The sequence below is a fragment of the Rissa tridactyla genome, chromosome 1 (genome assembly GCF_028500815.1).
Source record: "Rissa tridactyla isolate bRisTri1 chromosome 1, bRisTri1.patW.cur.20221130, whole genome shotgun sequence".
Classification (NCBI taxonomy): Eukaryota; Metazoa; Chordata; class Aves; order Charadriiformes; family Laridae; genus Rissa; species Rissa tridactyla.
In genome coordinates, this window is record NC_071466.1 from 122,533,928 (window position 1) to 122,559,856 (window position 25,929).

At 41.3% G+C, this 25,929-nt stretch overlaps 1 protein-coding gene across 3 annotated transcripts; it reads right to left on the reverse strand.

The window, feature by feature from the left end:
• Positions 1-48: 48 nt before the first annotated feature.
• On the reverse strand, positions 49-25,641 carry C1H3orf85 (chromosome 1 C3orf85 homolog). 3 transcript variants are annotated; one of them, XR_008464526.1, is made up of 5 exons: positions 25,535-25,641; positions 18,065-18,201; positions 17,785-17,870; positions 3,388-3,500; positions 49-1,739 (listed from the first exon to the last, which is right to left on the reverse strand). XR_008464526.1 is itself a non-coding variant. In XM_054189005.1 (4 exons), exons 1-4 carry the CDS (start codon positions 25,581-25,583, stop codon positions 15,819-15,821), a joined length of 330 nt encoding a protein of 109 aa, XP_054044980.1. In that variant the 5' UTR covers positions 25,584-25,641; the 3' UTR covers positions 10,992-15,818. The 3 variants fall into 3 exon arrangements, 1 of the variants encoding a protein (XP_054044980.1); XR_008464527.1 differs by lacking the exon at positions 49-1,739 and adding an exon at positions 7,509-7,700; XM_054189005.1 differs by lacking the exons at positions 49-1,739; positions 3,388-3,500 and adding an exon at positions 10,992-15,876.
• Positions 25,642-25,929: the final 288 nt, after the last annotated feature.

Sequence of the window (25,929 nt, forward strand, 5' to 3'; positions counted from 1 at the left end):
CAGTATTGTTCCTTAAATTATATTTTTCTGTTGTTTGCCTGGCTTGGTTAAAGATTTATTAGGCTGATGTTAAAAAAGGAACAGCTACAGGAAACAAACCACACAGCATGAAGATGAGAAGGCTTCCAATTTTGGAACCTGATCGATTTGGGTCCTGGTATTCATGCCAAAATATGGCAGGATTTTCTTAAATTGCATTGGGGTCACTCTTACCAATAAGTGTAGAACTGTTACTAGGGATGCCCACTTGTGTCTTCCATGCATGAAAATATAAGTACCTTATGAGACAATCAAGTTTTTGACCGTAAGAAGCTGCAGTTCTGCGCTATGAGGAACGAACAATCTTTTGAGATGCTGATTCAAAAGTGAGAGAATGTCAGCTTGAACTCCTAGGTGCGTCTGTTTGGCTTTTTTCCTTTGAACTCTGAGTCTTAGAGCCTATTCAGACAGCTGAAAAAAATCCAAGAAATACTTTGTATTATATTTGTATAGATTGTATTTTTTATATGGAAACTTTTAAAATTTACTTTTTATCTGCTGAATAAAGGGAAGTGCTTTATCAGAGGGAGAAGTTAGGAATTGTAGGACCGGCAATAGAATGCTAGAAAATTGGATTTATGCAACTGAAGATGCCATTACTTGCTAATTGTAGTGCAATTATTAACAAAATAATAAATTTGAGGATAATTTAACATGTAGCAGAAATAACTAATACGATAAGTGGTTTGCTCAAATATTTATTTTAAAAAGCATTTGTACAGCTCTTCCTGGTCACAGTCTGGGGACCACAGAAATAATTTGCAGAAATAAATTCCACAATAATGTGGAAATGGCACAGTTGAGAAAAAAAAAAAAAGAGAGATAACAAATGGAAGTTGCAGATTTTGGTGGTGTTAGATGGTTTACCACAAGGTACAGCTCAAACAGACTGGATAGCTGCTGGTACGAGTGTCTTTACCTAAAATTTCCTTCTTTCAGTGTGGCTTTTGGCATTATTATGTTAAATTGTAGTAGTTGGTTTTGAAATATTAGAAACAGTCTCCACACTGTCCTCCAAACTTTTAAAGCCAGAGGTCCTTCCATGGAATGTTAAATATTTGCATCTCCTTTCATGTGAGCGTGTTACTTTACAGTCTCATCCTGTCTTTAAAAACTTTTTCTCCTTTATTTATGTATCCTTTTTCTTCCTCTCTCCTGTTCATCAAGTGCCCCTGTAGATCTTCATCTTTTAGTCCTTTGATAAGCACTAGAAACGGGAAATGACTTAAAATACTATCTAAAGCATCATTGATGGCACATGAAGTAGTGCTCTTTGAAATGAGCAGGGCTGCCCATGGTTGAGAGCTACGACCTCTCTTCAAAACCTCAGGGAAAGCTCTCCGTGGCTGAAATCCTTCTTTGCAACCGGAGCCGTTATTGACAGCGAACTGCAGCGTAGTGGGTTACCATGCTTCAAGTTACTCTATGCCAGCTATGCTGAAGTAACTGTCCTTGTGCTTACACCCAGCATATGCGAGGTAGTGCTACTGATTTGGAGCTTTTATCACCTGGAGAATCCTGGGTGCATGTTTGCTGAGATCCTTTGTTTTGCTTTTTCTTGACGGAGAGAACTGGCTTCCCAGAAGACATTCACACCAGTCCCTTAGCTCAGTGCACCACTCCGTATGGCCACACATTCCTTGCTATTCACAAAAAGTTGCCGCAAATGAGTTGATGCCCTCGTCCGTTTCCTCTGAATGCTGTGGAGAAGAGAAGCCCTCACTCAGGTAGGATGGCTGTGACGTACAGCTCCACGATGTGCTGCTTCTGGGAAAGGGGATGGGGCAGGGGCAAAGGGTGAAAAGTGACCTCGAAAAAACAAACCACAGCACCATATGGGCTGCTATGCAAAAAAATTAACTCCATCCCAACCAGACGCAGTACACATACCAAGTGTGTTCAGTTCACAAGGAAAAGAAATAAATAGCCCATTCCCCTCCACCCTGAGCCTGTCTGCAACCAGCCTTACAAACTTTCCTGTGAGATCCCCAAACCAACCTGTCAGTTTTCTCCAGCATGTACGGCTGGACGTTGCTGGACATTTTCTGCAGGCCAAATTCTGCCCTAATTGGTGACACCTGTACAAATGCACTTGGCAGTGGGGTTTGGGTGGGACTAATTTCCTCCTCATGTTTACTTAAGGCCATCGTTGGACAAGCAGCAGCAGCATCCTTCGGTCTACAAAGTGACCTCTGTTAATTGGCAATCCAGAAAAAAAAAAAAAAGACATTTCTAGTCACGGCAGTCTGCAACTATGATGGTTAACAGGGTGTGGGTCTGTGCAGTAAAAATAAGAATCTTAATGCGGCTCTTCAGGGAGGCAACATACTTAGAATATTTTTTTTCCCCCTTTTTTCTCTGCCGCCAAAGGATACCTCATATGGAAAAGGATAAAAATACTGAGCACATGCAAATTTGTGAGCTGCAATTCTCTGGTTGCAGTTAGACACATAAGCCAAACCTGAAAATAAACCATTTAAAACATAAATCCTTTAGGGAAGACAAAACAATGCCTCTGTCAGAGCAAATAGTTTACCTATTATTCACATAGCTGAACACCTGATATTTCCTGTGGGTTTCCTGGCTTTCAGTCAGGCCTGCCCTCCACATGTGCCTACCCACCAACAGATTTCAATATAAGGGACCAGAAAGATGAGCTACATCACATGAGTGCAGCAGCCAGTTGTGTGTGGCAGGATGCTCCATATTTTTTCTTCTCCAGCATTTGAGAGGGAGCATGGAGTAGTTAATATCCTGGAGCTCTTCCTTCAATATTAATTACTACTCAGCTTAAAAAAGAATGTCCCTGACTAGAAAAGAGAAAAGGGTTGTGAAGACCATGCCTGGGTCCAAGAGCTTACAAAGAGCTTTTTTCTTGTTGTTTGGGTTTTTTAACCTATCAGTGCAGCAGCAGTTGTTTCAGTACACCTCAATTTCAAGCTGATCTCAGTTTAACTGTTTTCTGTAACTCAGGAGGTGGTATCTACGTAGCGCAGGATGTGGAATGATACTCACAGGGTTAATTCTGTTTTCATATGCTCCCGTGTGTCCATTACAGGGCAATTAGACAAGGCTGCAGAGACTGGACACGGAGACTAGATGATAATTAATGGTCATGGCCTCTTTCCTGCTTTTTTCTCATATGCTCTACAGCTCTTCAGCTGTGTCAAAGCATCTCCCAAACTTCTAAAAAGCCACAGGTAAGCTTGCATCAAGAAAAGCATTGCTTCACTTTCTTCACCTGCAGCTTCATTACACAGGTGTGCCTAAACACATGATGCTGCAGTCATACCCCCCTGATAAGTCATGGTTTGGGGAAATACCTCCTCCTGCCTGCAGCGGGCTTACCTCTGTAACTGCAAAGATCCTCAGAGTTGAGGAATTGATGTAGGAGCCAGATGGGAGCTCAAGGGTGAAGCGTCTCTTTGGACAAAACAAAACACAACACCATGAAGCAGAGCCTGTAAAGCAAATAATTTGAGGTTAGTTTTCCATGTGTTCCTCTGCTGTTTCTTGAGACTATCTTTCTGTGAGGTATTGTGAAGGAGGCTTGCTGTTTCTCTGGGACAGAAATGGGGTCTGTTGGAGAAATTACGTATAAGATGTTTCTACCATGATGAGGAAGGGTGGGGTAATAAGTTTGTTTCTTTTTTCCTTTGATCGATTGATCCCTTCAAAACAGTATGGGCTGATTTATTTGTCTAAAATGATATCATTGGTATTCTATTTATCTACAGAAAAAGTGCAGCTGAAGCTGCCACAGGTATAAGAAAAGCTGTTTCTATTTTAAGCATCTGTCCATCAAGTGTCTTACCGTAAATTCATTTCAAGTAGAGAGATCACTAAGTGACACCTTTTCATCACTATCAAACTGGATTTGGACAAAGGATTTTGATGTAAGACTCTTTGTCTCTGCCATCATTCCTAAATCACAGACCTTTCCTATCTCTGCACGTGATTTAAGGAAATACAGTTGTGCCCTCAAATACAAAATGTGGGCTTTTTTCAGAAGGAATGCCTTGAGGCTTCTATATCAGCTGCTCTTTCTTCTGTCTGTGAGAAACCTGCTTATCAACAGGAGGAAACAGTTAAAATGGCTCTTGTAGGATAGAGATAGTGGTCTATGGTGTCTTTTATGACTATTTTTAAAAAAGGCTGGTAAGCCCAACTAGGGTATCAATGAACAATTAGTGCAGTGCAGGCCTCTTTCTTCACCTCAGACATCTGCTTTTGACAAAGTGGTGATGGTGCTGTACACAAATAACACTTGAACTGCAGAAGAAACACCATAATTTCCTAAACAAGACATGGGGAATGCAAACAGCACTCTAGGATAATGAGCAAGTGTTAGCTAATTAAATTTTGCCTGTGCGTGTTATATTCTAACTCTTGTTCATGTTGTAGGTAGAAGACTAGACATGGGTGGGTTGCTTAAAATTAAAATAAAAAATAGAACCAATATAGTGTAGTTCTCTTCAAACTCAATTAAAGTAGTTACCACTTTAAAAAAAACCAAACAAACGAACAACTTTTTGAAGGCAGGGAATGGCAAGATTACACTTTTGAATGTTCTTACAAGTTCCTTTATCTTGGCATGCAAGCAAGCTGCCAGTCATAGAAAATGTTTTGGCAGTAACTTTCTGACATTTCTGTGTGGGAGGTGTAAGAAGAAATAGGGAGTTTGCTCTTTGCTGTAACCATTCTCTCAAGAAGTGACTTTTTTGAGGTGAAGTTACTTTCTGAGAACTAAGCAATGGGGGTTGACTGAGGTTTCCAAAGGAGGGAGTTGCTAGAGTTATCAAATGCCCTTTTAAAAAAATGTATTTGTTCATTATTTTTGCTACCTGAGCAATAGCCTGATGTGAACAGACTTGCGTGCCGGGTCTGACCCCTCTTCCACCAAACTCCAGCTTTCTGGGACCCACGTTGGATGCCTTGGGAGGCTTTAACAACTTGTGCGTGGGTCCTTGGAGCCCTTTGGGTGGGGAACAGCAGGGAAACCAGGAATGGAAAGGAGCGATGCCCTCAGCAGAGATTTCTCCTCCATGATGACATCTGTAAGCCCTGGTGAGCTAGGTTTCTTTGGAAACAAGACTCCATGCAAATCCTGCATGTTCAAACAAAGGGTGGATGGTCTCTGCTTCCCCTGAAGCCTCTTGTGGGTCCCCCCAGCCACAGGCTGAGCTGTCTGCGCAGAGCCCTGGCTGGCTTCTCCCTCTCCTCTCCTGACTGGTGGAGATCACAGACCTGCTGCGCCTCGTTTAAAAACCACACACCCTAATTTGACCCTAACCGAGCCTGCTCTGTCTGAGCTTGTGTGTGGCAGGTTTCCACTCCATTTCAAGCCTGCAGGTAAGGAAACCCCACAACCCTGCCCCAGTTTCATCAGCAGGTAAAGCCTTCACGCAGGGTGATGCCACTTCCCGTTTCTTTCCTCTTCCTCCCACCAGGAAGGCAGACATTTACGTCAGCAGCCAGATGTGTAATCCCAGCATATGGCCCAAGCCCTTTTTGGATAAAGGCTGGAGTCTCCGCTGTGATCTCTTTTCAGCAGGCTTGCCTCCTTCCATTAAGCCTACTTAAGGTAGGAAGCAGCACAGTGACACACTGTTATCATTGTTCGTGTAATGGTAAGCGCTCTGGGAGGTGATTAAATTGCTCAGCCTTCCCCATGTTAGTCTTGAGCTCCCCCCCCCCCCAAAAAAAAAAAATTAAAAAAATAGACTAATGCAAGTCACAAGAGGCAGGAGGAAAGAAGGCTTTTGGAGGGGCAAGTGTAAACCAGTTTCCTGGAAAAGAGCGCTCTGTGTGCAAGATCTTTAAACTGTGAAGGTTTTCAAAGGCCGTGGTCACAGCCCTGCTGTCGAGGAGCTGTTGAACTGTGGCAGGCTGCAGCCAGGCTGCAGGCAAAGGAAACTGCGATTCTTCCTTTGAGCTGGTGTGAAATTAAAAGCCAAAGGCCAGAGCTGTTCCACTAACTTAAAAAAGAATAAATGAAGGGGAATTTGAATGCAAGAAAGCCTGGCATTTATGAAATGGTTGGGACGAAAAAGGAATTATTCAAAAATCCAACCATTTTTTGAGAGGGGAGTTTTTTTTTCCTGGCCTTTTAGTGTGGTCATGTTTCCCATTTACTTTCTTTTGTTTGGTCATTTTCAAATGACAGTACAATAATAGATCGTTAAGGCAGTTTTGGGGGGCATTGGCATTTTGGGGGGGTGAGGGGGGTTTTATTTTTACTTTGCAAGCCATGCAAGCTCAGCATTGGTCTAAGGAGACGGAAGCAGAGTTAACCTGGATCTGTCTTCCATTTACTTTGGAATCAAAGTGGAGAGTTGAGTAACATCTGCCCTTTACCATTACTTTTCCCTGAACAGCAGCTGGTGTGGCCATTCCCCACTCAAGTTATCGCTTTCCAGCCTTAGAGCCGCTCCTGCTCCTTAAACGGCTGTTTTGTTTTATTTTTTAAGGCCCTCTTCAGCAGCACCTTTGGTCACCTTCCTTTTGCTCCTGGGTGGCATTTGAGCCTTCCCCAGCTCTGGAAAGTCTCCTTCCTTTCCCAAGGAGTCTGTCTCAGGGCCCTGTGATTTTCCAAATCCCAGAAAACAGGTCTTTCCTGTGAGCCGCATCCCTGGCCACTTGCACACCCTACGTTATGTCTTTTCTCCTACCTTCCCTCCCGTTTGCCGTGCACTTTTGCATGAGATGCCTGGACGCTCACTGGCTATCCAGCACTCACTTTGCACACAAACCAGGTTCAAGCGAACTCTGAATGAAAGGATTCATCTGCAGCATTCAAGAGAGAGGGTACCATCACAAACATTTACAGAAGTCAGTTCTGAGGAAATGCAAGGCAATGGCTGCAAATCTACTGAAACTAAATCTAAAAGGTCACCCTCCACTTTCCCGTTTCCAGCTACCTCATACATATGCTTTCCCTCCTCAGCGGTCCTGTGCTCGTACGTGCTCCAGGCTGCATCTGCTGGAAACATGCTCTTCCCAGCCAAACCCACTTACTCCCATGGCCAATCTGCTCTCCTGGAAACAGATGCAGGCTTATTCTTTGATTCAGTTTTCACTCTCCCAAACCATATTTCCTTCCGGTGTCTTCAGGAGGATGTGTTCCCACTAAATAAAGACTCGCTCCCCATTTTGGAGGGGAAGCTGGGGGAGTGTTCCAGTAGCACTTTATGTCCCATAGATGGTATTTAACTGGTGTATTTAACTGTTTCTGGAGTTACCAAGGAGCAATGCCTCTATTTTCCTCTGCTGCCTTCCCAGATACATCAGCATTAACCTTTCAGTGTGAAATATCTCTATCTGCTGAATTTTCTACTGGATATCAGTTCAAAAATTCACCATAATACATGTCCAGACCTTAAATAGGAAAAATACATGCAGCTTATTACGAACTCTTGAGACCAGACATGATGGTAATCAACTGATTTAGGCTATCAGCCAATACTTACTTTTGAGGGGGGTAATCTTGGGCTTTACAGAAGGCATTAGGATTGAGACTCAGGTTTTATCAGATGACGTGCAGAAGAATGACTTTCACAACTGACATCATCTTGTAAGAAGAAACTCTTGAGTCTTCTTTAGTTTTCAAAACCTAAGGCTTTTTTTGTGAAGGATCTGTCTCTTTTGAAGCTATGATAATACTATGCAGAGGAAGAAAAAGTCAGTTATGCAGTTAATTCAAACAAGCTGGATCTTTATAGGACAAAAAAAAAAAAAACCAACTCTGTCCAGAAGCCGTTGTAGCCTAGAGAACCACTAGTAGTGGCTGGCTTTTTTACAAGGCTGTTTCATTAAGTAGTTTTGTGAATTTAAGTTGGTTTTTTGCTGCAACCAGCTGCTCTTTAACGAGAACAGCACTTTGTTTAGATGTTTATCATAGAATGGTTAGAGTTGGAAGGGACCTTAAAGATCATCTAGTTCCAACCCCCTGCCATGGGCAGGGACACCTCCCACTAGACCAGGCTGCTCAAAGCCCCATCCAGCCTGGCCTTATAGAGATTTAACGATAGAGCTGAGCAACACTGACTGTTCTGGGATTTGTTCAAGCTGTCTTTTGAGTGAAAAGGCTGCTGTGGCCCTGCTCCCATCTGCTCTTCCTACCCTTTAAATTAGGGCAAGGTGTTCAGAGGTATTGAAAAGAATGTCAGTTTTACACCACTCCTTTGGTCTTTTAAATGATCATGTTCCACTATTAATAATAGTTCATAGCCTTTTGACTAACCTGGTCTCCTTTGAAAGTGCTCAAAGAAAGTATTGCTGTGTAAGTGAGTGAAGTAGGGCCACGAGGCTGTGGGCTACTGCTAAAAAAAGTGGCTCTGCTAAACACAGAAGAGAATTCGAGTAATTCAGATGGGTATTTATGCAAATGTAAGTAAAAATTCAAGTAGCCTGTCTTCATTCTCAACTTTCAGCTCAAGTTCAAGTGGCATGACTGTCCATGCATGAATATTTGTGGGCTGAGAATTTTAATTGTTTTCTGCTGGTCAATGAAGTGAATACCCAGTAGGAGCTGTGCTTGTTCCACTTAGAAAAAAAAGACAACACAATACGATTGTCAGGAAAAATTCTAGCTAGGCACTCTATGTTAAAATGTAATTCTGTAGCTTCTAAAAGCTGTACTATTAAAAAAAATTATAATCATAAAAGCTGTAACATTAAAAAATATATAAAAATAACTGACAAAAATCATAACTCTGATTTGCTTGAAATTATTAAAACCTCTTTCACTGACATTGAGCCCAGGAAAGAGGTGAAACTGAACTTCACCCTCTAAGAATACACTGCTAACCAATTAATGTATCTTGTCTATTGTAATGATCTTTCTATTCTACCTGTGCAATCTTTGCATGGATTCATCACTCTCCAGTGTTTCTACTGATGAAGTACCTGTACAACTGTTATTGTTAATTATTTCTGGAGGCACAGTCTGGCACTGGTGTACCAGATTAGCAGGACACCCATATATGCTGAAAAAAGCCTCAGATCTCATTACCACCTTGTTATTCCATGGCACTTCCCAACCTTTTTCTGGAAAACCATTTTCTCACTGTGGACTGTTATGCCATCTTAACAGCCAAATTTTCTGGTTTAAAAAAAAAATTATGTGGTATATATTCACTTGTGTTAATGCACGTTTGGAGAACTATAAAGCCTACAGTTTAGCAACCACCAAGTGTTCCTTTCCATCTAGGACACTTTCTCGCTATGCAATCTAAGTGATGGAAAGAAAAAGGAAAATGAATCAGGCATATATATAGCATGTCCTCGAGGAGTCTTTCTATAAAACTGTTGTGTAGTCACAAGTTAATAAGAATCCTGTCATAAGATAATGAGACAGAAGCACTTATAATCCATTATTTTCATTGGACATAATGATTTGCACACATTGTATGCTCTTGTACTAGGAAGATAATGAATTCACGTCTGTACTCTTCAGTGCTGTGAGCCATTTCCTGTATAAACATACACGCTTTAGGATGTTCAATTTTAGAGGATGGTAAAATCAGCTCTTTGACTTGATTGAGTCTGATGCTGCAGGACTTGTAAAAGAAGGCATACCATTTGTATCAGGGTCAAATGCAAAGGACAGATCCGGTCTTTTTCCAGTCAGCTTACTGGCACAGATGAGCTACTTCTACTCTTTGCTCAGAACCAAAACTGGCAATTTCAAAGCATTTCTCTGAGTTCCCTTTCTGGACTAATAGTAGTGGCAGTTTCAAGCTAGCAGATTTCAGGGCAGATTAGTTCAACTTGAAAAAGTTTCAGAGAAAACTTGTCAGCCCAGGCTACCCAGTGAGCTTCTGAGACAAATGCAGTTATCTATTCCTGGTTCTCCTGGGACTCATTTCTTCTAATCAACTGGCTGCGATGCAGATGATGGAGTGGTTTTGTGTGTTAATCTCTGCTTGCTCGTTCAGTGTTCTTCAAGAAGTTGGTTTTAGGAGGGTGTGCGTAATGTTTTCCTCATGCATGCTGGCTGCCCCTTCATTTCCAGGCATGCAATTTTGTGTTAGTTTAGACCTGGAAATGAAGGCTCTGCCCACCTCAAATAATTCCCTGTCCTCTGTTGTCACTGCTTCCACTAGTAATGTAGCTTCAAAGCTCTTAGTGGGGGAAAGAGGGGCCTGGCAGACAAGCAATTCTCTGAAAACCCTTCAGCTTCCATTCCTGGTTTCAGATTAGTATGTCTTAATGACAAAGTTCATCATTTCAAGGAAAGAGACTTTTTTGTCATTTTCTTGTTTTGCAATTGCTGCTGCATGTGCTGTTCCTGACACAGTTGACCTGATAGATCAAGGCAGCCTGAACATTTTAGTGAGGCACAGAGTAATCTGTGGTTGCTATAAACAGTACCTGTGGATGTACTTTGGGTAGATCTAATCCTTTGGCAATTATTGAGGGAATGAAAATAGACCTTAGCCTGAGGCAGAGATGATGAGAAGGGAGTACGGAACTGTGTAACCCTGATTAACAAAAAGCAAGATTATTTTCTTATTTGAAGGAAAATTATTTCCATAGTCCACAAAGTATAGTGACTCTGATTGAATTGTTTGTACGCTTAGCAAAAGGTAATTATCCCATATGGCATATGAGTAACAGCATGGGTTTCTGTTTTCCCTTAGGTTCACTATGGTAAATGTTTATAGATAGACTTCCTTATTTCTGTAAGCACTTCTAAATTAAAAACAAAAAGTCGGTACATGTAGCTTTGCTTATAGTGTAATGGTAGCTGCCTTCTGAGGTACTATAGCAAAAATCAGACTGCATCCTCCCCACGGTGTAACGTGGAGGTCTATGTCCCATTCCATCAGAAAGCTTGTGGTAGATTTCTCAGCTCTGACCCTCCTACCCGAACTCCTCAGCAAAGGTAACACCATATAAATACTTGAGCAAAGACACTGAGAGGAAGCAGCACTTTGTAGTTCTCTGTGCGAGATTCATCCAAAGCATGTTTGAAATTGCAGACAAGATTCTTTTTAGCTCATTCTTCTAAATAACTACCTAATCAGTTATATCACAGTGCTGAGCAGCCACCACCAAGATCCGTGGTTGTCTTCTTTGCTGCTTTCTTCCTGTCGTTGTTTTCTTGTCCTTAGACAGTTTTACCTGCATTTTGAGGATGCCAGACCAACTGCTTTCTCATGGCACCTTGCACAATTGGGCCTTGGATTTATGATAATAATATTGACAGGAATTGTAAGGATTTTTTTTTTTTTTTTTTTTAAGCCTTCCCTGAACTAGCTCCTTGCTGCGCAGCGTCTTTCAGTCACGACCAGGACATAGTTGAATTATTCAGACAGGATCTCACATGCTTATTCAGTCCTGCCAAGGAGGCAGTGACTGGCATGAAATCACCTTAGCAGTGGCTCTACGACTGGCCGTAAGTAGCTGAATAAGGAGTGTCGCTCCAAGCTGACTATCTTGTAACTCCTCATAGAGAAAGAAGCTTTTATGGGTCGATCCTAGAAGGCTGAAGTGCACCAGTCTGTCGCTCCTTCCTCCCCTACCTGGACTGGCACTGGCATAGGGAAAGCTTGCTTCACTAGGGAGGTGATGGTTAAATTCACATTACGGGGCTCAGTGAGTATTTGTTTCACCTCGAAGACAGCCAGACTCAGCACCGCGCCTGGCTAGCGCTGTGGTAGGACATGACTTCGGTCTGGGCTCACGGGGAACAGACATTTGCTGTGTCGCCACATGTTGATCACCTTTACAGATGTCCAGCTGGATACCACTCGCCTCTTGGAAAACGAGTCGTTACTCTTTTTCCAGCTAGTGGAAAGCGGACTCTGCAGGTTTGTTGTCATATTGCTTGAAATACATATCTCTTCAACGGTCTTTGGGACAGAACAGTAATTACTGATGTTTGTTTACTTAAGATAATAATCACATACAAAGAATGCTTATTTCTTTTCCTGACTGAAGTTTTCAATTTTGGATAATTTTTCTATCTTTACATTCTAACTCCTGATCTCATTGCTTCCTATGGGTGATGCAAAACACTAATAATCTATTTTCCACTCTACATGGAGTGGTTACGGCAATGCACCTGCCTCAGGTGCATGGTTTGTATATTTAATCAGACAACGTAAAATTGTTTTGAACACAGCTCACTTTTGCTGGCACAGAGGATTACAGCAGCAGGTATAGATTAGATGAATATTTTGTCTCAGCTGTTTTGGTTTAAACTAAGACAACAGAAGATCAAGCGCAAAGCAAGTGCGTGACAATAGCGTGATACAAGCTCAAGAGCTTTATGCATTAAAATAGTGCGAGGCCCGGTTCAATCATATGAATTACCATAGTGATGAAATAGTGCGTAGGTCTTTTATTGAAAACCGGGTGCCACCATTCTGTAGACACCATTTCAGCTCATAAAATAAATGGTTCTTTCTCATTACCTCTATATACTTGCCTGTTCTGCTGAGCTTATAGAAAACAGTGTATCTTAGCATTTATCCCATATTCAGCATTTGTAAGATGGGTTATATATAGGTTACTTGGGTTCTACAGCTTCCCCTATTTGCTCTGTTTGGAATTACTTGTTTTTCTCATTAAAACAAAGCCCATGGAGTATTAATCTTTTCCTTTAATTATTATTGGAGAGATGGGTTTTCTTACTTCTCCTGTTACGTCAGACTACACTTGAATCTTTCATCTGGTTCTCTAACAAAGCAAGACTCCTACAGTTGTGTTGTCTGGGTAGGCATATGTTTATCTCCTACGTCTAGCTGCAGTAATTTTTTAACCTGTGGGCTGTTTTCAGTTCAACTTGACAGAGTAGCAGAGATCGGAAAGGTAATTTGGTTCTAAGCTTTGCAAAATTAGAGATCCAAGTAGCTCAGGGAATAGATAAGTCCTCTGACTGAGAAAGGGGTTGCAGCATGGTTCAAATCTGACTTGGCACCAGAGAACCACCGTGGGAGAGAGACCCTGTAAGTGCCTGAGCTGAGGATGACCTTCTGCTGCAGCTAGTAATTAACCATGAGATACTTGGGCATCCTGATTTCTGTCATTCTGCTGATTGTAGGCAGTCATCCTGCCCACATCACTCAGAAAAGAGGTGAAAACTCAGGGTTCCCTGGTGGATGTTCTCCTGCATCTGCCCAGCTGATGTCTGTACGGAGACAAACCCGTCTCCAGCTTTCTGTGACCCCTCTTTCTCTCTGCCTATTCCCTCTCAGGTCCCTCCCAGGACTTCTGCTGTCTCTGGCCTCAGGGAGCTTTGGTATTTGTGTGGGTTAGAGGCAGTTTTTTTTTCCTCAAAAAAAGCTGCAGTATTCAGAAACTAGCTAGAGGAACTGCTCTCCGTTGTGCTAGAAGCAGAGATCCTGTGTCCGCAGGCCCATATTTCCACCCTCGTGACCAGCAGAACTGTACTTGAAATTCTCTTTAGTTTAGCCCTTGTTTTTGGATTTGTCAGTGGTAAGGTACTGCATGTGTATCTGTGCTGTGTAGAAAAGCAAGGAGGGAAAACCTGTGGGTGGCAACATGAAGACGTGTGGGAAAAGGTAGTAAAAAAGAGTCCAAAGTTACTTGTGTTAAAGCACTGAAACAGTATACGAAGCTAAATAAGAGGAGCAAATTCACAGGGTAAATATTTTCTCTTGTTATTAATAAATGCAGAGGAAGGAGTTTAACATTCAAATGCCTGTGAAAGCCATTTCCTCATTGTCATGAGTGGCATGTATTTTGATAACACGAAATAAGCACCTCATCCTCCACTGCTACTCATGCATGCACAATTCTTCCCATTTAATTCAGCAAGACTAATTATCTGAATTAGTGACATTAGCTTGAAGCTACAGCTTTGCAGATTGAGGCTCTGGCTTTCAGAACAACTTCTTTAAAGGAATTAGTCATGTCTAAGTACAACAGAACTGTCAAACTGCATCCCCTGGCTTTGTCTGCTGTTGTTGGTGGCACAGCCGGCCTTACACAAGACTGTCCTCGTGGCAATAGACTTAAGGCAGTGGTTATTCTAATTTCCTGGCTCTGACAACCAGGAAATGGCTCATAAAGGCTGGGCAGTTACCTCATCAGCTGATAGTAGTTGGGGTAATGCGCACTTGGTTTCACCTTCTACCTCATGGGTGGACTCTGTCACCCACACTCCAGGGATGCCTGTTCTCCGTTTGCAAATCGACTCCTGAACTAACTCCCATTTTGGTTTAACTTACCATGCAGGCATGAAAACTGCAGCTAATTCTCAGGCAGATCCCCAAACCCTGCCTTGGCAGCAGCCACATCCGTTAGAGAGGCAAGGCTGAAAGCAGCAGCACTTCAGGAACTGATGCGCAAGCGACTTGGGCATCGCTGCCCGCAGAGTGGCAATATCTCTGGGACCAGCAAGGTGCCCAGCTGGAGGAGGCAGATGCTTTGATTATTACTTTACACCCACTTAAACTAAAAGGCAGTGCTTATCCTTACAGTCCTGCTTTTTGCTATAAATTGAAGAGTTTCAGTAACTCTGTCATGCCCACACTGTTATTGAGGAAAATAGTGGAAGGTTTAGGATCTGGAGCGCTCACTTATCCAAGGTCGGGCAGCGCAGGCAGGGGAACAAAGGGACGGGCCATGACTGTGTTTAACTAATGGGGTCTTTTAGTCTATACATCATTTGTCACCCCTTATCTTTGAATGAACTGTTCAGAATAAAGTAGCGTGACTGAAGACGTGAAATCCTATATGGCAAATACTGAACTTGCACCTCATTTATCTCTTTCAAGTGTTTAATGAATTTTCAGCTTCAGCTAATGAATAATGGCAATTTCAGGCTCATTGTCCCACCCAGGGAAATTAATAATAGCCTAAGGATAGTTTCATACCTAAGAACATGGCAGAGATTGCCAAAATGCCAGAACGTGCATTTCTTTTTAGAAGATACAACATTATATTTGAATTCATTCCAGTCAGTATACAGTCCATATTCACAAAGAACCTCAAATCCACAACACATAGAAACTGCTCTTTAGGGATAAAAAGTGACTCTGATCAAGTTCCAGACTCAAGAACTTGGCATAAAGAAAAACATTTTATCATCACCATTTTTATTAGAAAAGGAGCCGTGACTAAGTGTTTCCAACAGCTCCTACTTCCACGGAGTAAGAAAAAGCAATTCACAGTGGTAGCAGCGGCTTCAGTTGGCTTTGGCGTTCCAGACCAAGTACAGAAGTTTACACGTGGAAAGCAGAGCATACACATGATATGGATGTATACTATAATATCTACTAATTTGAGACCAGTACTTGAAAAAATGGGCATGCACTTGAAGTGCAGGAAGTATGCTCTTCTTACTGGCCAAACCTGGAGCAAATGTGCTCTACTTCTCTTATCCACCCAAAGTGACTGATTCCCGTTTCTTAACTGCCTCTCAAAAGTGTAGCTAAACTAAAATACTGAAAAATAGAAACGTGGTTTTCAGTCACAGAAGCGGGAATGTACATTTAAAAGCAATTGTTTAGTCAAACAACTGTTCCACCTGAAAACACAGTTTTATGGCTTTTTTAAACTAATCTGCTGAAGTTAATGGTTGCCTTGTCTTCATCTTCTTATTCAACTTGCTGTGACTTATATTCATCAGAAGAAGTGAGATGTAAAATAGGTGGTATGAGAGACTTAGTGTGTTAATTTCTGGTTTAGACAGTGGGATGAGATAAAGTCATTTTATCAAATACATAGTGGCAAATACATAACATGCCATATCCTGACATTGCCAGATACGAGACATGTAGGATTTAATAGCTCATCCTTGTCTGTTACTGCAGGTGAGTCCCAGACTGCTGTAGCATCTCCGTGTAAGATCTGATGTTGTCACTACAAAAGATGGAATAAATTGCTTTTAGAAATATTTTGGAAAATTAAGTTAAAGATCCTGTCAGAAACTCTGGTCTTTAGATTTGCAAGCTTTTGCAAATATTTGCTGCTGGAAGCACAGCCCCTGAACCAGATTCCTGCATATGCTGTATAGGCTTGCCTTCCTTGCCCGTCTCAGAAATACCACTAACCATGAGCAATAAGGTTGATAATCATTGTTTTGCTTTATCCATAATGTTTTTTGTAACTTCTAGCTTGATGTCTTTTCCACTATATGCCTTCATAAAAGCTCTGGATTTTAATTTCTGTCATATTATCATTGGGAAGTTTATTTCGGTCTGGGAGTTAACCAGCCTCCCTCTGAAATCATAAACATGCTTCAGTGGGACTGCCTATAACTGTGTTTCTGTAAACTGGCTTTAATCCTGTCATATGACAATCATAAGGATTATCGTTCTGGAGGCATAACTCATCTAGCAGTATGCCTGGCAGCTGTCAGGATAACAGCCTTCGGACACATGTATTGGACAACTGATAATTAGAGGTAGTTAGGCATTTTTCTGTCTGCATAATTTTTCTAATGGAAAAGACAGGGTTAAGTTTTGGTTTTTTGTGTGTGTGGTGGTTTTTTTTTTTGGTTTTGGTTTTTTTTTTTTTATTCCAGAAAACCGAGTAAAGTGTCTCCAGATAACTTCAGATTTGTCATAAGGCAGGAATGACTACTGCCAGCCAAGCAAGCTGCTGCCCATATCTGTATTAGAAATAGTGAGAGCATATCCTGGTGCTTCCTTCCAGTGGCCCAAGGACACCAGCTGAAGTATTAGCAGGAGGGCAGGGAAATATACTGAGTTTTTAGCTATTCTCTTCCACTTTGCTTCTGCTCAGTGCGAGTGAAACTGGTATCACCTTTCAGGTGGAACAGTCCTAGAAAGTTCAATTCTGAGACTCTCCAAATCCAATTCTTGTCTTATAAAAGAAAAAAGTTATTTTCAAAAAACGCATTTCAAAATGAAACTTTTTCTCGCTTCCAAAAAGAAAGCTATTTTTAAGTCAATATAATTCAAAATATATTCAACTCAAAGTGTACTGTGAGAAGAAGTTTACCCATTTTCCTATTGGTGGTTACAGTCAGACTGATCAGATTGCTGTATCTTAGTAACTATTTTAAGCACTGAAACTTGCAGTTGTATGAGTTTAGTTCTACCCACTCCTGTCTGTTTCAAAGGACTGCAGTATCTTCATATGAGAAGTGTTTCGCAGCAATAATGCGTGTATTCTGCATTGTGCTTGTCAAACCGAGCCATTTAGCAATTTTACCCTAAATTTGACAAAATTATGCCCCAAAAATCTGTACATTTTAGCACAGTCCTAAACAATTTCTTTATGACAATTTGAAACACTTCATCTCATGTGTGCTGATCTATAAATACTGGTTTTACCAACTGCTATGTCTCATTCTCTATTTTGTTCTACTGAGTTTTTAGTCTACACTGAATACAGTTTTGTTACTGAAATAGATGCGGTTTTTTATCTTTTATTTTTCTCCTCAGGAATTGCTTTCTGTCTGCTTTTAAAATCAACTATGCAGGATATATTGCTGCAGTTTAGCTTCTATGGACTTCTAAAAAGGTATATATTCTTCAAGCTTTTAATGAATTCTTCCAAAGCATACTTAAAAAAAAAAAAGAACTTGCCACAATAAAGTGACTATATGTAAATAACTGTAAAACTCGGACAGTAAAAACAAATCTTCTTTAATTTTTCAAGATGCCTCTTACGATCAGGTTTGTTAACGTGTCAAGTTATGCCACTAGGACCCAATTGCCAGCACTCTTATATTGTTACCTACTTAGGTACAGGCATGCATTCTGAGTCTATGAAATGCTCCGTTGAAAAACCCCATCGTACCTGGCAATTGAAGGATCAAAGGCAAAAGAACTGAAGTCCATGTAGTATTGTGCTGTGTCTCTCAACGCTGTCCATGATTCTCTAACCTGAAGTAGATGAAAACGTAGAAGAATAGTCTGAGCTTTGATACTGAATAAATAACAGCGTGTGATGACTGAGCAACCTTGCCTGCGTTGATAAATCAGAGAGGTTTCCTCCCTTGCCCCACCTGTTCTGTGTTAATCCCAGACCTGCGCTTTCTTTTTTTCAATAGATGCTGCAAATTGATGAAAGAAAATACCTGTTCGGCAACAGTGTATCCCCAGGCATTCTGGCTGCTGCTTGGGTCCCAGTAGATCTGAGAATATGGTATCTGTCGTTTAAGTCGTATAAATTGATTTGCTGATTCTTCTGTCAGAAAAGGTGCTCCAAGGACACCTGAAATGGAATATCAGAAAAATATTTTAGAATGTGCACTTCAAAAAACATATTTATACCCAAGGAGCATGTCTTTGGACCTATAATTTATTTAACAGAATTAAAGACGGTCCTAATTTAGATCTTCAGAAAGATTTTTTTTTTAAGCCTGCAGTTAATAAAGTAGCTGCTGTAAATTATTATTTCGCTGTCGAATCCAAAGTAAATAAAGTTACAATCAAATTAAGAGACTAACTTATTTTTAGTACAAGATTTTGTGACAAAAAAAACTCCTTAGACTGGAATTGCATTAGTCTCAGGTGTGCTGTGAAACCTGAACTTTTTTTAAAAAACCTAAACTTACCTATGAGTTTAAATATCCTTTCTAAACTTCCTCCTTTCGATGTAGTATTTATTCTCATTAGTAGCAGCATAGAAATAGCATGCGTGGAAATTATTCTGTGAGCAAAAGATATTGCACTTCTAATCTTGTTATCACATTGCTTTAGACAGCTTTTGAGGTCACCCTGGATGCAGAAGTACTTGCAGATCTTCTTGAAATAATCATTCTGCCCAAGAAAAAGGGCTGAATTCCTCATTAACTTCATATGAAAGGCCCTGGTATAGGAGAACTCTTTTCCTTTTATTCTCTAGTGTTTGGAACGTAAACTCATTTGGGGCTTAACTGGTCTGAAATTGCATGTCAGTCTGAATCATACAATTTTTAATGAGCCGCTGATTAAGTTGAAACTCGGATACGTCTGCCAAGCTGAGGCTAGTGCCTGTAAACAGCTGTGCTTCAATTTAGCAAAGTGGGTTTAAACAGACACCTGAAGATGACCTGCACATACCTGGTACAGGTGAGCCAAGAACCTGAACCCTTGTGTATTGTGTCTTACAGTAGGAGCTCAGCAGGGCGAGCTGTCGCCTCACAGGGGGCTCTCCAATGCCCTTATTCCTGAATTTCTCGGGGGAGAATCTAACTGAGAATGTCAAATGCTCAGCTGAAACCAGTTCACTTCCTGTTATCACTAGCTTTGCTGACCATCCGCAGCATGGCCAAACCTTCAGCTTTTTAAATAGAAGCAAGCATGCTGAATGCATATATAGGTAGCAGCTGCGTGAGCTGGAGTATTTGCTGCTCCTTTTCACTTTGTTTCTTTTCGTAGCCAAAAAATGCTCAAAAAGAAAGTGAGAAAGTGCTTGATTATGCAGTAACAAACAAAAAAGGAAGTGAAGGTGGTTGTCGTCTTTGCTTTTAACAAAGACGTGAAATAGTGCTTTAGAAAATTTACTTAGCAAGCGAAGAAAGTCCCAGTACTTCTTTCCTACATCCATTTCTCCAGATTCCAAGTTTCTATAATCAGAAACTAGAGACAGAAATTTTGGGATAAGGAGTTTTCAAGGAATACCATCTTTGAAAATATTAACAACTCCACAGATAAATCTAAGTTCAGAGATTTGTTGTGAAGACTCTTGTTAAATGAACTGCTCTCTCCCTTAGAGGACTGAGGAATAGCTATTCCTGTATGTCAGAAAACAAGTAAGATTTAGCCCTGGGGAAGAAAAAAATGTATTTCTTGCATTTTTCTATTAAGTTGCTACACTTCTGTTCCAGAGCTGCACAGAATAAAACTAAGCTTATGCCAAATTTCATTATTTCTCTGACAACTCACTCTTATCCAATAAAAAATCTATGAGCTGCTAACTTCTATTTAGTGAATTTTGGTTAGTATTAAACATTTTATAAAGCCGTGCTTACATTTCTGAACTAAGATAACTGATCTAGGATCAGAAATTGGCTCAGTAATAGGCTTCACTTTTGTTTAAGTATATATATACTTAGTAAGGGCCATTAAACATTAAATTTTATCACCAACATGTGCTTTGGCTCTCCAGCTACATGGGGAGCTAGAAAATAAGATCATTAAGCAGCTCTGGTTTTTGTGTTTCTTTTCCCCACTGCCGGTGTCGTCAAAAAATGAGCTTGTGATTCTGTTGGTGGGATAGTGGGGTGTTGTCTTGGCTACTGTGGCGCAGAGTCCTGCGTCTTAAGGATATTAACTTTACATTTTTAATATACAGTCTGCTCTGGCTGTACCTGTAGCCAAAGAGAAATGCCATCCCTAACCATGCTGAATATTCACGTTGATTAAAGCCCACCTGCCTGCTCCGAGGGGAGGCGGGGGTATCAGCTCTGCTTTTGGCTTCTCTTGCCAAGTTTCAAATCCAGTTCTCATCCTGTTCCAGCTGCTCTCCCAGCTGGAAAAGGATGAGACCTTTTCCAGACCCCAGACACCTCTCCCAGACCCTTCCACCTCTCACCTTTAGCACCTGGGAGCATCTCTACAGGGCTTGTTCCTAGCTGGTGGGGCACCCCAAAGATGCAGGAGTAACAGAAGAAAACTGGGTAAGTGCCTTTGCATTTAAGCTAATCTTTTAGGATTTTAGGAGTACCTGGGCATAAGACTAGATGGAGTTAGGAGCAGGTGGGTAACGTTAATGAAATGGCTCACAGTGCATGAAGGTGATCAGAGGGCTGGAGCACCTCTCCTATGAGGACAGGCTGAGAGATTTGGGTTGTTCAGCCTGGAGAAGAGTAGGCTCCGGGGAGACCTTATAGCAGCCTTCAAGTACCTAAAGGGGGCCTACAGGAAGGATGGGGAGGGACTCTTTGTCAGGGAATGTAGCAGTAGGACAAGGAGTAATGGTTTTAAGAAAAGAGGGGAGATTTAGATTAGATATTAGGAAGAGGGTGGTGAGACACTGGAACGGGTTGCCCAGAGAAGCTGTGGATGCCCCATCCCTGGAAGTGTTCAAGGCCAGGCTGGATGGGGCTTTGAGCAGCCTGGTCTAGTGGGAGGTGTCCCTGCCTATGGCAGGGGGGTTGGAACTAGATGATCTTTAAGGTCCCTTCCAACCCACACCATTCTGTGATTCTGTAAAGTTGAGCTGAAAAAAGATGAAGAATTTCAAATTGTAGTGAAACAAAGTTAACTCACTGTGAAGAGCAGTCAGACATATTGTACATTAATATTTTTATTTAATATCATTTTTCCTCTTTTCTCTTAGATAAATATGTTATTTGAAAAGCACATTTAGAGATTAATGCCCCAAAGGGAAAATACGAGGAATGTGTGCGGCGAATGAACTATTGCAGGGGCTGTATCAGCCATTACCAGATAGTGTTTCCTTTCATCGTCTCTTGAAGATTCACTCTGTTCTCGTGTGAAAAGCAAATTACAGAAAAAAAAATGGCTGGTTTTCGCAAGCAAATGCTTAGCTCATGTAATTAGTGTCTTCAGCAGGTAGATTTGTCTATCCTCTACATGTAAATCTATTGTCCAGAGGGAAAACTATTAGTAATCTTTACTGCTATGGTGTCTTCTGCGCATCTAATTTTGAATTAGTGTGAACTGGTGTAAGACTGAACTTTAAAGAGGGGAGACAGTGGTAGAACCTTGTCATCTTTTTCAAAAGAGCAAACGTGTCCTTAATCCAGCACTGACTACTATAAAAAAAAAAACAAAAAAAAACAAAAAAAAAAACCAAAAAAAAACAAAAAAAAAAAACCCCACACCCAAACAAACCCTCATTATGAAAAAGGCATATCAAACAGCTTGGAATGTCAAGGTAATAATAAAAAAGTATTACAGTATAGCAAGCAAACTCCACTTAGAATATAAAATCAACCTGCATAGATCTTGAGTTATTGTGCATTAAAATCTCTTTATATAGACTCAAATGGAAGCTTAACTCTATTGTGCAAGGATAGATTTCTAGAAAGCAAGATGTTGAGCTGGGTGCAACTGCAAAATCTTCCCAGGAAGACATCTTTTTCTATCAGCTGCATGTGCAATGATCTACTTCATCACACAGTCAAAAATGTGAGTATGGGATTAAATTTTGACATCTTTGTATGCTTAGGCACCCATTTAATTGATATGCTTTCCCATTTTTAAAAGCTGAGCAGTAGGAGCCATTGCGTGCTTTGCAGTCTTTGGGGAGAGCAGGCAAGCCACCGTTTGCATGTCTAACCGTAGAGTTAAATGATAAGAAAACAAACCTTTACCTTTAAACTTGCTTTAGTACAGGATATGCTTCTCCCCAACCCTGCTGGAAGTCTTTTTTTATCTAGAGCGGCAGGATTGTAGAAGCAGAACAATCTCAAGGCTTGGGGCCAAAATTTATCCCTGGTGTGCATCTACCACAGGGAAAAGTGGTTTATGTCTGATTTTCTGTGATATTTACAAAAAAATGTGACAATTACTTAGCAACACTTCAGTCACTCTCTGTGCGCATTGTTATAGGAACTGGAGCTATTTGTTCCTCTTCATAGTTTCTAAAGACTGTTGCAAGTTCCTGACAACCTGAAAACCTAATGCTGGAGTTATTTATATCAATGGAATTTATATGCCAATAGCAGGCAATTGCTTTGGCTCCTTTCTTCTTAGTCTAATAACTCTTCTTATTATTGGCTTTGGTGATTGCCTGGTCAAAATGTCAGCTCACAGGGGTAAGGCTGCCGGTCTTATCAGCGCTTTAGGACAGAGCTTGGAGAGAGGCTAAACTTGGACAGAGCTAAACTTCAACCTTGGACGCTTTAACCTTGCTGAGGTGGCTAGTGCTGACGTGTTGGGAACTTTGAAAAAGTAAATCAAATGCTGCAGCTCAGATGTGTTTCTTAAGGTTAGAAATGAGCCAGAATGGACCCCGTGATGCTTCAGCTGTGTGACTTTTTAAATGCAGAAAAGATTCACGAAGCCAGACCCTGGGAGTCGGTCTGAACACCACAGTGCAACAGCGCAAGAGCTGAAAGGGGAGTGTGGAAGCGGTTCATTTTCTCTTCACAAAAGTATTTCTCTAGGTTATGTGGCACTCCACGGAAATCAAGACATGGTTATCTGTCAGTACTTTGCATGTGCGAGTGGATTGGTGCAGGGATAGACTTTAGGATTCTGATGGCCACCTTTGGGCCAAATGTCACCTTTTCTCAGCTAAAAAGCACAATTACATTAACGTCATACACCTGAATATTCCTTTTTCAAATGGTGAAAAGGAAATGTGCGTATGCATACTGGCTATGTATCCCAAAGTGTTTGGATGGTAACAGGCCTTACAACAAAATTAAGTTAGTTAGATTTAGTAATACCTGCTGACAGCAAAATTTAGTCACTGCTTCTTAAGTGCTTTAACACTGTTCATATCACCTGGTCTTTGAAATTTTGGTCTTATCTGTTTATTTTTAAAGCTTGAGTTCTCTATTCTTTGACAATTCTTAATTTTACAGCACCAGACACAAGGGTTCTCTGGTTTAGGAGATGAGAGCTCAGTCATTAGCAATCATTAGAGATACAGCGTCAGCCTCATTCCCTCATCAGCAAAGACTGACAAGTTACAGACAGTCAATGCAGAATTAGGTATTGAACGTATTGCTGGTGTGATGCCAGGGGTCAGGAAAGTTGTCAGGTATGGGTAAATAGCAAGGCAATTTGGCAAAAATCCTAGATAATCCTAGGGAAGGAACTACTTCCCCTGCAGCAAAGTATTAAAAAAAACAAAAACCAAACTTTGGTCCTGCTCAATGGGTCCTGGCAAAATTTCCTTTGTAAATCCATATGTGGCCATCAGTTTAACCTTGAGTGAATAGGCAAGACGCCCCAGTCAGACATCTGAGAGACTTTGGTCATGATTCTAATGCCAGAAGACCACACTCTTGTACCCCATCCCTTGCTGCTGTGCTCTGCAGAGGCTAAAAGAGAGGTTCAGCAAACAGCCCAGCAAGCCTGTTCCCAGAGGTGTGAAGATGGTTTATTATGGGGAGTGATTTATAGAAGCTGAGTTGAGAGTGTGATGAAGCGTCAGGTTCTTGTTAGTGAGTCTTACGGTCTCTGTTTAAATTCACAACCACCTTGATCACTGCTGAAAGGATTCACAATTAATGAAAAACTGAACTGTTTGTGATCAATGAAACTTTTAAGAGCTCATTAAAAATCAGTAATAAATAGTTCTTCCTGCCTTTTGAAGAAAGGAACTGGGGAAAGAGGGCAAACAAGGCTGTCGGGAAAGACAGAGACATAAGGGAGATGAAAGCAAAAATAAGTCTTCCAAAAGGAGGGGCATCAGGCTGCTGTGCTTCCAGCGTGGCCTCAGGTGACGTGGCTCATGTCATGATGGCCTTTAGTGGAAAGTAGGTAAGGTTCAGGAAGACAGATAAGTACCCAGAAACAGTCCAAGCCCAGATGCCCAGCAGATCAGGAAGTGCAAGTAAGGGGAAAGGAAGGTTTCTAGGTGACTTCTAACATGCAGATGAGAGACAAGCCCTTTCCATCTCTATCCCTCCCTGCAGAGCCTCACTGCAGCCAAAACTTAAGGTCACATGACAAGGAAGAGAATTTGGCCCTTAAGAGGGTGTACACCTGACTGTGGTCCCAATGCACAAAACACCTTTTTTATTAATTCATGTTTAAACATTGGCTAATTCTGTCTACCTCATTTTGCCTTAGCTCTTCATGTATTTACTGCATGTATGTTGGAGCACTCAGACATAAGAAATGCTTTTAATGAACGCGTGTGGATGGAACACCTTTCCGTGATGCAGGCAATCACCTGAGAGGCCATCAGTCACTTATTGCCTGCCTGTTTTGTTCTAATTTAGTGAGGAATAAATTAATCTCATAGCATGTGCATCACTCATCACGGACTGTACCAGTCTGTGCTTCTTTGGGAAGAGCATTCTTTCAGCCTCGCTGATGCTGCAGCCCTGCCCCACCTATTTTCACTCTGGTCCAAGTTTTACAGGGTGAGTCTTGATTTTAAGTGCCCTGGTTGCAGGATGCTGTGAAAGCTCAACGATCAGACAGCTTTAAAAAAAAAAAAAATCAATCTCCTTAAGCAATTCAAATCAGACAATGCAATAGATCAATTTGGGTCCTTATAAACGCACGTGAAATTGTTTCTTAAAAGCAATAAATGTCCAGATCAGAATAATGTTTAGGGAAGATTCCAGAAAAACAGCATTAAGCTCTTTCTACAATTTTAACAGTTGAGGAAATCATCCTGTAAGAATCCCTTTCGATTAGGAATACATCCACGCTCCTGACACCTGAGGGGCTGAGCAGTAAGAGGTTTAAAAGTAGTCACGAGGAGCAGAATCAAGACTGTATTTCACAGAATTTGCTATGCAACGTTGTGCTCACCCACTCTCCCATATGTCCCTGCTGCAGTGATTTCCAGTTAATTCTCTTCCATCGGTGCTGTTCCGGTGGTAACACGGGGTGGGGAGGGGTGATTGCCAGCTGACTATTGAACAAGCCAGCAGGGAATGACATGAGACAGGGTGCCAGGCACTTACCTGTAAACAGCAGAGCAGACACCAAAATTTGAAACATTTTCAGAGACATGGCAAATTATCCAGAAAGTGTTTCCTTTGTAAAGGGGAGGCAGTCATATCGTTTTATACTTTGTTATCTTTAGTTTTATAAATCATTTACCAGCTACCTGTAAATCGTTGGTGCAGGCAGAGGGCAGGGTACAGTGCTTAGTTCAGATTTGCCCTGTATTCCTCTGTTTGTACACTTTGGACTTTGCAAGCTGAGCCTCTAATGAGCCATAATGGCTCATTATTGTGTGGATACATTAACTTCTCCATAAGCTTTATAATGCAAAATAGCACATTGGGCTTGTTCTGTGCGTGCAGAACAGGCAGGTGTCTGCGAGTCAGTCTTCTGCACGAGTGTTTTCCCCTCC